The sequence below is a fragment of the Vombatus ursinus genome, unplaced genomic scaffold (genome assembly GCF_900497805.2).
Source record: "Vombatus ursinus unplaced genomic scaffold, bare-nosed wombat genome assembly UNPS02015066.1, whole genome shotgun sequence".
Classification (NCBI taxonomy): domain Eukaryota; kingdom Metazoa; phylum Chordata; class Mammalia; order Diprotodontia; family Vombatidae; genus Vombatus; species Vombatus ursinus.
The window spans coordinates 8,876,018-8,887,402 of NW_020954844.1; the positions used below are offsets into that span (position 1 = coordinate 8,876,018).

Sequence of the window (11,385 nt, forward strand, 5' to 3'; positions counted from 1 at the left end):
ATAACATAACATAACATAACATAACAACATAACATAACATAACATAACATAACATAACATAACAACATAACATAACATAACATAACAACATAACATAACATAACATAACATAACATAACATAACAACATAGCATAACATAACATAACATAACATAACATAACATAACATAACATAACATAACATAACATAACATAACATAACATAACATAACATAAGCAACAAAAACATAAGCCAAAGTGGGTTCCTGCTGTGCATGGAACAGGGCATTAGACATTAGGGGTGGCATACACAGAGGCAACTGACACTGCTGGAGGAAAGTAAGAGCTGAGGTTGGTCAATAAGGAGTAGGGGAGGGAGGGAGGAGAGGACCAATGCATCCTAATTCACTTTGGGCATGATGTCTTGCTTCTCTCTTGTCTTCTGCCTTCAGTACCACCCGAGGTGTACGTGTCCCGCCGAGATTTTCCCAATGGCACTATCAGCTTCTCCTGCACAGCCACAGGTTTCTACCCACCATCCATCCTGCTGCACTGGAAGAAGGGTACTGATGGTGCTATATGGGGAAAAGAGAGCTCCAGCGGCACCCTGCCTAATTCTGATGACACCTTCTATCTCCGAATCTCCCTGGAGATACTGCCAGGAGACACAGGGACAGGTTATGCTTGTGTGGTAGATCACAGTCAGCTGGAGACACCAGCTGAGTACCCTGGTGAGTGTCTCAGCCAAGCTACTTGGGCCTGTCCCCTGAAGGCCAAGTCATGGGATTCTATTAATTCCTGCCCACATCTATCCCTGCCTGGTAAAGGATCCAAGGACAAAATTCCCACTGGACATTCTCCCCATTGCACCATGGAGAAATTGAATTCCCTCAATCCTATTAATTTGCTGACTCTTCTCCTCCTGTAGTTCCTGAGAAGCCCCCCCAATGGAATTTGTGGCCTGTTGCCCTGAGCATCGTTCTAGCAGCCATCCTGGTGATTAGCTGTTTTGTGGTCTTCACCAAATGGAAGAGGAGAAAGTCAGGTGTGTATTGTCAGGTGAGAGGGAAAGGGATGGGAAGAGGAGAACACAGAGGAATAAAGCTATATGTTATTCTGGGGTTGATGTTAATAATTGTGTACTTTGTGAAAAGAATCCCAGAAACACAGAACCTCAGAGTAGGAAGGCACCTCAAACGCCACCTAATCCAAACCTTGTTAGAACATATTTTTTCTGTTCAACATTACTAAGAAATGACCATATATCCTTGGATTGAAGACTTCAAGTGATGGTAAAGTCACAATCTTAAATATTTTTTATTGATATATTTGTTGGAAAGGAAGCATGGCTTAGTGGTTGGAGAAGGCCTGGGGTCAAGTCCGACTTCTGACACAAGCTGGTTGTTTGTTCCTGGGCAGATCACTTAACCTATCCATACCCTAGGCAACTCTCTAGTACTCCAAGTTTCAGAGAAGATGCTAACGTAATAGTCCAGCTGTGGTCTTTCCAGGACAGAGTTGGACAGGGCCATTGCTGCCCTCATTCAGCATGTTGTACCTTTGTAACTACATACTAAGATTCCTTTAGCTTTCTGGCTGCCATATCACATTGTTGACTCTTAAGGAGTTTAATCTCCGCTAAAACCATCAGTTTGTTTTTACACAAACTCTTGTCTAGTTATGGTCCCCAACCCCACTATAGGACTTCACATTTGTCTTTTTAAAATTTAATTTACTGTTTAGTCCATTGTTCTTTCCTGTTACCCAATTTATGGATCCAAACTTTTCTTTCTTGTCTGTTAATTATCCTGCCTAGTTTTCTTTCATCTTTCATATTTGAGAAAGATTCTATGACTTCATGCAAGTCATTGATTGAAATACTGAGCAGAAAAGCGTTATGGGTAGTTCCCCATGCCATACCACTGCAGACATGCTCCACCGAATGTTGTCTCTGATCCACTGATCATCAGACTTTGGGTCCAGGTTTTCTACCAGTTCTAAACTTAGCCTATCAAAAAGCCATAGCTCTATGTCTTGCCTTGAAAGAGACCATGGAGGTCTTTGTGAAATGTGTTGTGGAATCTAGGTCTATGACATTTCCCTAATTGACAATGATCCTGTCATTAAATTGAAATGAAGTTCATCTGGAATGACCTATTTCCTTGAAGTCATGCTGGTATCTCATTGGTCTCCTGCAATGCCTCCGGTTATCTTAGGATCTGAAAAGGATATTCCTCTGGACCAGGTGATGTGTATTAAGTCAGGACAGCTACACCCTCTGATTCCTATCTTAGGTTTCATCTCTCTATTATTCATGTTTGTTCTCATTAAAAGTTATTATTTATAGAAAAAAGACAAGTAAGTTAACAGTTGAGCAACAAAGTCTCCTCTCTGTTATTAGTTAACATCCCATGTCCCCACTCCCCTTGGCCCTATGGATTTCTTCTTCCTTGTCCCCCCTCCCCTTCCCACTATATCCTTAAAAACACCACCCTTATTGTCATACTTGGAATAGATCACCAGTTTCAAATTTTTTGGACTTACATGTTCCTGTCTTTTAAAAAAATATGCTTTTTTTGGATAAATTTTGCTCTTCAACCACATACATTTTCCCATCGAATCTGACCCCACTCTGAGTTTATTTATTATATTCATTATTTATTAATATAATTATTTATTAATATAATTAATTATTATGTTCATTATTTATTGTCTTCAATAATAAATGATGAGAAAAAACAGTCAAGCAAAACTAGATCAAATATGTACAAAATATATAAAAAGACTTATCATATGGAGTGTTTCTCCTAAAGAGATCCCCCAGTTCTAGAAAGCAAGGAGTAACTTCTCATATCTCTTCTTTGCTTTCAAAGACATTCTTTATTATTTTGCAGCCTCCATTTTCAATAGTTTTATTTCTGTTCTTTTCATTTACATTTTATAGGAGTTTTGCATATGGGTTTGCTGCTACTGCTTACTTCACATTGTATTAGCTCATATTTTCCTATGTTTTTCTGTATATATCATATTAATTTTTCTTACAGCACAATTCCGTAATATTTATATACCACAGCTTGTCCAGCCATTCCCCTAAAGATCAACATCTGCTTTGTTTCCAGTTCTTTGATACTCCACAAAATTTTACAATAAAATATTCTATGTCTCTGTGAGGTTTTTTTTAAATAAATAATAATAGCTAACATTCATATGGTACCAAAAATGTTCTAGACACTGTACTGAGTGGTTTATAGTTTTTTTTTCATTTTATCCTCACAGCAATCCTGAGGGGTAAGTGCATTATTACCCCTGCTTAATGGATGAGAAAACTGAGGCAAGTAGAGGCTAAGTGACTTGCACAGGGTCACAAAGTTACTAAACTCTAAGGCCATATTTGAGTTCAGGTCTTCCTGATTTCAGGCCCAGTACACAGTTCACTATGGTGCCCACCTAGCCGCCCTTTCTGTCATTCTTTGTGGTATATGTCTACCAGTGGAATCTCTGGGGCAAGGGTTATGGACATTTTACTCACTGTCTTCCCATAATTCCAAATTCCTTTGAAGAATGTTTGGAATAATTTGGAGCTTCACCAGCCATATATAAGTGTGTCCTTCTTTCCACTACTTCTCCAAATGCAAATATCCTTTTGTTAACTTTTGTAATTTGGTGAAGGGGAGGTGAAGCCTCAGAGTTGTTTTGATTTATATTTCTCTATTAGTGATTTGGAACATTCTATTACATAGTTGTTAATAGATGGTTTCTTCTTTTGAGAACTGCTTGTTCATATCCTTTGACCACACAGCTTTTGGGGAATGGCTTTTGTATATTTCTGTGTATCTTAAATATCTGACCCTTGTAGGAAACATTTGGTCAAAAATATTTTCCAGTCAAACAGTTCCCTTTATCAGCTATTTGAATTTATTATCTTCACAATTTCTGTTTTATGTAATTGGAAAATATCTATTTTATCTTATATAGTCTTTTTTTCTGCCCCCATTCTCTTATGAATCCAGCCCCTATACATAGTTTTGAAAGGAACCCAATTTAATTATCTTCTAATTATTTATGGTATGATCTTTAATATTCAGGTCACATATCTATTTTATGTTTATTGTGATATATAATGTAAAATGTTGGTCTAAACTTAATTTCTTCCAGACTTCCTCCTAGTTTTCCAGTCACCTGTCTCTATTCTTATATGCTGTGTTTTTGTATTGATCCTTTATTCCTTGCCTCGTTCCCAACTTCTGTGCATACTTTAAAAAAAATCCAAGTTGGTGAATTTTCTGAGAATCCACATTTGTCTATTTAAATAACTTTCCTTTTTCCTTCTCATCAGAATTGTTCCTCTTTGTGATCTCAAAAATTCACTCTTGAGAACTGCACAACCCATCTAAGTAGTCTTCCTTTTGCAGAATTTTGGTCTTTGTGATTCAAATCATCGTTCCTCATCATATTTTGCAATCTTCACTCCCCAAACCTAGGGTGCATGTCCCACTGTGCTTAATTCTTGTCTTCTTATCCTAAACTCTAAGATGGTGTGACCACTGTGAACAAATTCTGACCATTTCCACACAGCAGCCAATTAGTCCCTTTTAATAATATTCACAGTAGAATATCCATGTATTGGTTCCTTCCCTACTTGAAGTCATTATTAAGGACAGTCAAGAAATTATTAGTTGCTCTTCTTTTGGCAGAATGTGCCAGGTAATTTAAACTCCTCATTACTTCTTTATGCCTTTGTTTTTTTAGCTTATAATATGGTTCCTGAACTTTTCTTTCCGTCCAAGTAGTCCAGGGTATACTCTGGTGACAAAAATCACTTTGTTTTCTCCCTCAGTTGTGACTCAGGTGTTCTGTAACATGTTTACCCTTTCTGGTTCCTGCATTTACTTTGATAAACACATCTTCTTAATATACAAGGCTACCCTACACATCTCTCATTTCCTCCTACATACTTTAACTAGATTATTTAAAAAAAATTAGATATGCCCTTGTGGTGGCATATTCAAGGCATGGATCTCATCTCTGTAACTCTCAGAGATAAAGTCAAAATTTCATTCTTGCCTTAGGATATCTAATTCCTCTTGCTTATCTACCTTATTTTGCACATTTCTTCCTTGGGCAAGAAACTGGAGCAAATGGTGGCACAGGTGGTACATTCATCACTGCTGGTAACAAAGACAAGGGATAAAGAAAAGTAAAGAAGCTTTTGGAAGGAGTTATCTAGTTAAGAAGATGGCATCTGGAAATACTGGAATTTCTAGACTATGCATGAAACATAAGAGCGACACGCTTGTTGCAGGAACTTTCAGGGTTCCTGCTATCCACTACATGAATAAGCCAACACAGCATACAGACAAACTGGTACTTTTCAGTTTATTTTTCCATTCAAGAGTGTGAATATTTGATTCAAGAGTGTCATTATATAATGGACATTCCACAGATGACACACACATTATATGTATGTACAGTCACATATACATATACAATACACACGTATTTGTGTAGATGTACACACATATGTGCATGTATCTATGTACACCCATGCCTATCCACATATACATATATATTTATATACATACATACACTCATGCACACACTCTTCTTCTGAGCTATATGACCCAGAGATTTTGGGTAAGATCAGATAGATAGGAAAAGGTACATTTAAAAGACACAAGTTATTACAAAAGAAAAAATGTGTTTTTAAATAGAATTACTTACACTGGACCAATGGATATTGTACCTTCTTCATCAGCTAGCTAATTAACATTTATTAAGTCTCTACTGTATGCTTTACTGGATACTGTGAAGGGAATGAAATAACTTCCCGGTAATATTAAAAGTCCAATGGGTTCTTTTTAATTATAAATTGATTAGAGGATGGAGGTTCCAAAAGAGATGTTCAGGTGCAGGATGTGCCAAAGAAACACAAAGGGTGGAGGTATGGGGAAAGAAATATGATAACAAATATAGGACAAAATGGAGTCAGGTATCTGTTTCAATAAATCCCTTTTTGACAAACTTCTGGCCAGGGATAGAGTGTGCCTAGACAATGAGGAGGTGCAGCAAATAGAACACTTGGCCTGGAATTAGGAAGACTTAAATTCAAATCTATCCACAGATGGTTACTATCTGAGTAACCCAGGGAATGTCACTTAGCCTCTATTTGCCTCAGTTTCCTCAAATGCAAAATGGGAATAAAAGAGCACTTATCCTGTGGGGTTGTTGTGAGGACCAATTGAGATAATATTTGTAAAGTGCTTAGTACTGCGCTTGGCATGGAGTAGGCACTATATAAGTGCTCATTCCTTTCTTCCCACTTAACTACTCCCAGCCTCAGTTTCCTCAACTGTAAAGTGAGGAAAATAATACTTACTTCCAAATAATCCTCTTTCCCTTCTCCACTTGACCAAGGATGGCAAAAGAGTTTATACACCTAGAGTTGTGTAAATGTCATGAAAGAATCTTAAATTGAAAAGAAAGTGGAGAGAACAGGCTGACTCTGGATAGCTATGAAGGCAGATTCCTTTAAAATGTACAAGGAAAAGGAGGAGGATGAGGAATAAGAGGAGGAGGTGAAAGCATTATAGGCTGCAGCAAATAGCTCATCTGAAAAAGATTGGTGGATTTTGGTGGATTGGAAAGCTCAGACAAGTGCAACATGGCACCAAAAATTCAAATGAGACATTCAGTTGCAATAAAAGAGACATGGAGACTTGGCCACCAGAGGAGACAACATGATGATGAAGGAGGTTTTTCCCAGGGTGAGGCTCAACCATTGCAAGGTTGCTGTGCTGACCCTTCCTAGTTCCTCACAGGTTGGAAACCTTGCATGCAGAATTTGTGATAATGGTGTTTGCATTTACCCTTTCCCTGTGTGTTTGAGAAAAAATAAAATAAAAATCAGTCAGAGGGGAATGGTTTCCCAGAATAAGAAGTTACTCATCCTACTCTATTGTGGCCTCCATTAGGAGGCCCAGCTGGACTCTTCTATTCAGTTCTGGGAACATTGCAGGAGGGACAAAGGGTCTGAAGGATTTACAGTAGGAGGAGGTTGAAGGAACCTTGAATGTTTAACCTGAAGGACCCATACCATGAGTGGGTGAGTCAAGGAGATGGCAGGAAAATGATAGATGTCTTCAAGAGTTGCTGTGTGGAAAAGGGAGGAGGAAGGAATGGGAATATGCATTTATTAAACACATACTATGCTCCTGGCATTGTGTTAAGCCACTTTACAAATATTATCTCAACTGATCTTCATCACAACCCTATGAGGGTGAAGTAGGCACTATTATGATCCCCATTAGATAGTTGAGGAAAATGAGGCAGCCAGAGGTTAAATGACTTGCCTAAGGTCACATAGCTAATAAGTATCTGAGGCTGGCTTTGAACTTAGGTCTTTCTGATTTCTAGCTCAATGCTTTATTCACTGAGTCACCAGGTGCATCAAGAAGAAAAAGAGGAAACAGACTGCTCCTGTAGAACTAGGAACAATGGGGAGAGGCTTCAAAGAGATAAATTTAGGCATGATATAAGGCAAAATTTCCTGAGAACTAGAGTTATCTTCAGTGCTAAGGGCAGCGTTGGAAGGCAGGGAGTTGGTTCCTTTTCTTGAGAAGTCTTCAAGCATAGGCTGGCTGGCCAGTTATGGAGGGGACCCTCGTTCATGCATGAATCAGGACCAGATGACTGCTGAGGGCCCTTCACACTCTGGACCACTCATGGGTTTTGAGAATAGGTTACAGAGGGCAGTCATGCTGAAGGGGTATGAACTGAGATGGTCCAGACACAAGGCTGTGAGCACAACAGAGTCCTTGGGAAATTTACCAGAAAGTGTCTTTGTAACTAATTTCTGAACCTCAATTTCATTCCCTTCCTTTACCTCTTTCACTACGGCAGGAAGGAAGAAATGGACATGGGGATCATGGAGTGAGCTTAACCTAGGAATCTGTTTCACAGGGGGAACTTCACAAGCTCAACTAGAAGGACCTTTTCCTTCTTCTGTTACTTCCATTATTCATCTTCAGTGAAGGAATTCAGCAACCCAGAAGCCTGATGCCAAGGCAGTTGCCCTCTTCCTTGGCAGCCACTACATATTTGTTAGAGGGATAATTTGTTGCACACCTAACCATAATCCTAATCCTATCTGTAACTGACCTCTCTATGTAGGAGACAAGTCTGGGATGGGACATCCAATGAACTTCCAATAAGTATGAGAAACACAATGTACAGTCCATCTCAACTTCCTTTGGTAATGGGAAAAATGAGACCCAGGTCACAAGTAGTTGAGTTTAAGTGACAGACAATGTCCCCTTATGAATTCAGATGTGAAACCATTTAGAGAATTTGAGTTTGATATGGATATTGGTTTATCATTTATGATTTCTTTAAGGATAATGCTATTTCCTTGTCTAGCTTTGCTTATGCTGCGCAATTTTATTTTTGCTTTGTCTGATAGCATGATATATTTTTTGGTTTCACCTGATGCATAGTATGTTTTTTGCAACCTTTCATGTCTTTCTTTCATAGATATGTTTCTTGAAAGCACGAGATCGTGGAATTTTTTTTTTGATAAAATCTGTCAATCTCTGATTTGAAAAGTCCTCTGTTTCCACAAGAACAGATTAAATCTAAAGAACTGTCATGAAATGTGAGACCAAGTGTCGTAGATAAATAATCCCACCCCCTTCATCAGGTTTCCCAGCCAGAGAGAGTTCATGCCTGGGCTACAGGTGGGAAAAATAGTGAGAGACAAGGTCCTCAGAGAGTGGTCACTTGACTAAGAGAGTGGAGAATGTGACCTCCTTGGGGTGCATTAATTGGATAATGCTGCATTTTTAATGTTTCCTGGATTACACCTCTAAAATTTTTAGATATCATTTTAATAAGTAATATACTAAACTCTTTGCAGGGAGAATAGGATGAGATTTAATTAAACTTAATTTTAAATGTTTTACTAACACCAATTCTATGCAGAGCACTCTGAATTACTGGAGAAGATGCAACATTTACCAAAGATTTAGTACCTACCATCTTGAATTAATCAATTAACAGACATCATTATACACTTATATCCTAAATACTGGGCAAATTTGGGGAGGATGGGAGAGGGGGAGGAGAAAAGAAGGGAGGGAAGAAAGGAAAGATGGAAGGGAGTGAGGGAAGAAGAAAGAAAGGAAGGAAAGTAAGGAGGAAGGAAGGAGCAAAAGAACAAGAGAAGAAGGGGAGAGAGGAAGGAATGAGGGAAAGAAGGAAGGAAGGGAAGAAGAAAAAAAGAAAAGAAAGAAGGAAGACAGGGATTAAGGAAGAAGGGAAGGAAGGAAAGAATGAAGAGATTGAAGTAGGGTAGGAAGGAAGAAAGGAAAGAAGGTAAAGAAATGAAAGGAAGGGAGGAACAAAGCAATGAAGGAAGGAAGGGAAAGAAAGGAGGAAGGAAGCAAAGAAAGAAAGAATGAGTCCTGTCCTCAATCATCTCCCCTGGGGGGTTATCATATACATTGGCTCTGTGAGGCTGACCGCTCTGGCACTCTGGAGCTTTCCCTTCCTTATTGATTTCCAGGCCTGGAGGGCTATGTTGAATATGAAGAGGTATATATCCTGAGTGGAGAGCACACTGGCTCGGGAGTCAGAGGATCTGCATCGAAATCTCACCTTTGACACACGATACCTGTGGGACCTGGGGCAAGTCATTTAATGTCCCTCCACCTCAGGTTCCTCTCTTATGAAATGAGAAGTTTGGACTAGAGGGCCTTTGCGGTCCCATCCAGCCTTCCATCAAGGATCCTCTTCTTGTCCCCTCAGTAGTCCATGTAGAGAAGCTGGGAGAAGGTCCTCCCTCTGTTCAGCAAGTTGCGTAGAGCACAGAAAGCCTCTCCTCTGGACCTCCAAGAGTTCTCCCTTTGTTTCTTCTGGGAGAGGATTTCCCGTCCCCAATGTCATTAGTGGCCCTTGCACATGGCAGTGCAAACATGTGCTTGCCGTGTCCATGAGCCTGAACATGGACATCAAGTTGCTGGCTGCCTCTTCTGTGTTGTGTGGCTGTCCCTGAGCACAGGCTACCCAACAGTGAAGCTCAAACAAGGACATCGCCCGCTTTGGCACCTCCTTGTGAGTCTCAGCATTTCCAGGTTGGCTGCTAGTTGCTTGGCAGGAGATGATTTTGACAGCAGCTTCTCAGAGCACAAAGGTTGGCATCATGCCAACCCTCTGCCACACAAGTACTGAGCCTATTTTTCATCCTCACTATGACCAATCCCTCTACCTCTAAGTTCTTTGTCAGGCCTCCCCTTCTACCCTGGCTTCACTCTGTTCCCTTCCCCATCTTGACCATTTGGCGAACCAGTCCAGCTCTATGATGCCCTTTCCTGTTATGGCCCTTGCCCCCTTGCCCTACCATTGCTCATGCCCTGCTAAGTATCAGTCTTAGATCACTCCCATCTTCCATTGTCTTCACTCTTACTCACATGATATTGAACAAAGCTGGAGATAATCATGAAATTGCTGTCTGGGTCCACGATAAATATCAATTACGCAATCTCAACTGAACCATCACTACAGCAAGGCAATCCTTTGACACCATTCCAGTTTCACCACTTCTAATTTGGAATGTGGATTAGTTATTGGCGTTATATTAATGTAAAGAGTACAAGGCATTTAGGTTGGTTTACAGCTCTAACTTAATACATGCTGACATAGCATGGAAAACATCTATTGCACCCACTAGATTGATGTTATATGTTAAAACACTTTAAACTCTTTGTCACATAGTGCAGCTAACAACTCTTCATTTGTATTGTACACAATATTTTACTCATAATATGTTTCGAAAGAACACCGAAGGTTAAAATTAACATTCGAAAAAGTAATATGATGATGTGATATGTTGCATGGGAAATGAATACATGAACGTTTACAGAGAAGGAATGGAGGCTTTCTTAGCAAAGCAGTAGCACTCTTTAAGATCAGTGAGGAGACTTAGTGACAGCTAGCATTACTATGATGCTTTAAGATTTGAGAAGCCCTTTATAAACACTATCAAGGTGAGACAGCAGAACCAAGAGACCATATGCACAGTAACACTGCGACTGAGACATGAAGAAATCAGTGGAGGTCTTGGAGAGGAAAAAATGAAGTATACTCTTTGCTCAAGGAAGAGAGATTAGGGACCATGAGGAGAGATGGTTATTTCGCAAGATTTTCATGTTAGATGATTTTTAAAATCACATTTGTTTGCCAGGAGAGAAGGTTCAAACTGGAGAGTGTTTTGTACATAGTTGTTTGCATGTTGTCTTCCCCATTGTCAGTTCTTTGGGAAGGTCCCTGATTGTACAAGCATTTATTAAACACCTACTATGTTCCAGGCACTCTGCTAAACTCTGGGGGTACAAAAAGAGTCTCTGCTTTCCA

At 39.6% G+C, this 11,385-nt stretch overlaps 1 protein-coding gene and 1 non-coding gene across 3 annotated transcripts in view; both read left to right on the forward strand.

Annotated features, from left to right (window-relative positions):
• Positions 1–10,542, forward strand: part of LOC114031122 (major histocompatibility complex class I-related gene protein-like) — a 20,702-nt gene extending 10,160 nt beyond the window's left edge. Inside the window, exons 4-6 of one of the 2 annotated variants that reach the window (XM_027846138.1) lie at positions 432–710; positions 908–1,024; positions 9,539–10,542. In XM_027846138.1, coding sequence (XP_027701939.1) covers positions 432–710; positions 908–1,024; positions 9,539–9,636 — 494 coding nt within the window. In that variant the 3' untranslated portion in view covers positions 9,637–10,542. Of the gene's footprint in view, positions 1–431; positions 711–907; positions 1,025–7,938; positions 8,481–9,538 lie in introns of those variants that run through there. The other variant, XM_027846139.1, reaches the window with a different exon arrangement.
• Positions 6,692–6,849, forward strand: LOC114031132. Its single transcript, XR_003567701.1, has one exon. It is a non-coding gene; the product is annotated as a U1 spliceosomal RNA (small nuclear RNA).
• Positions 10,543–11,385: the final 843 nt, after the last annotated feature.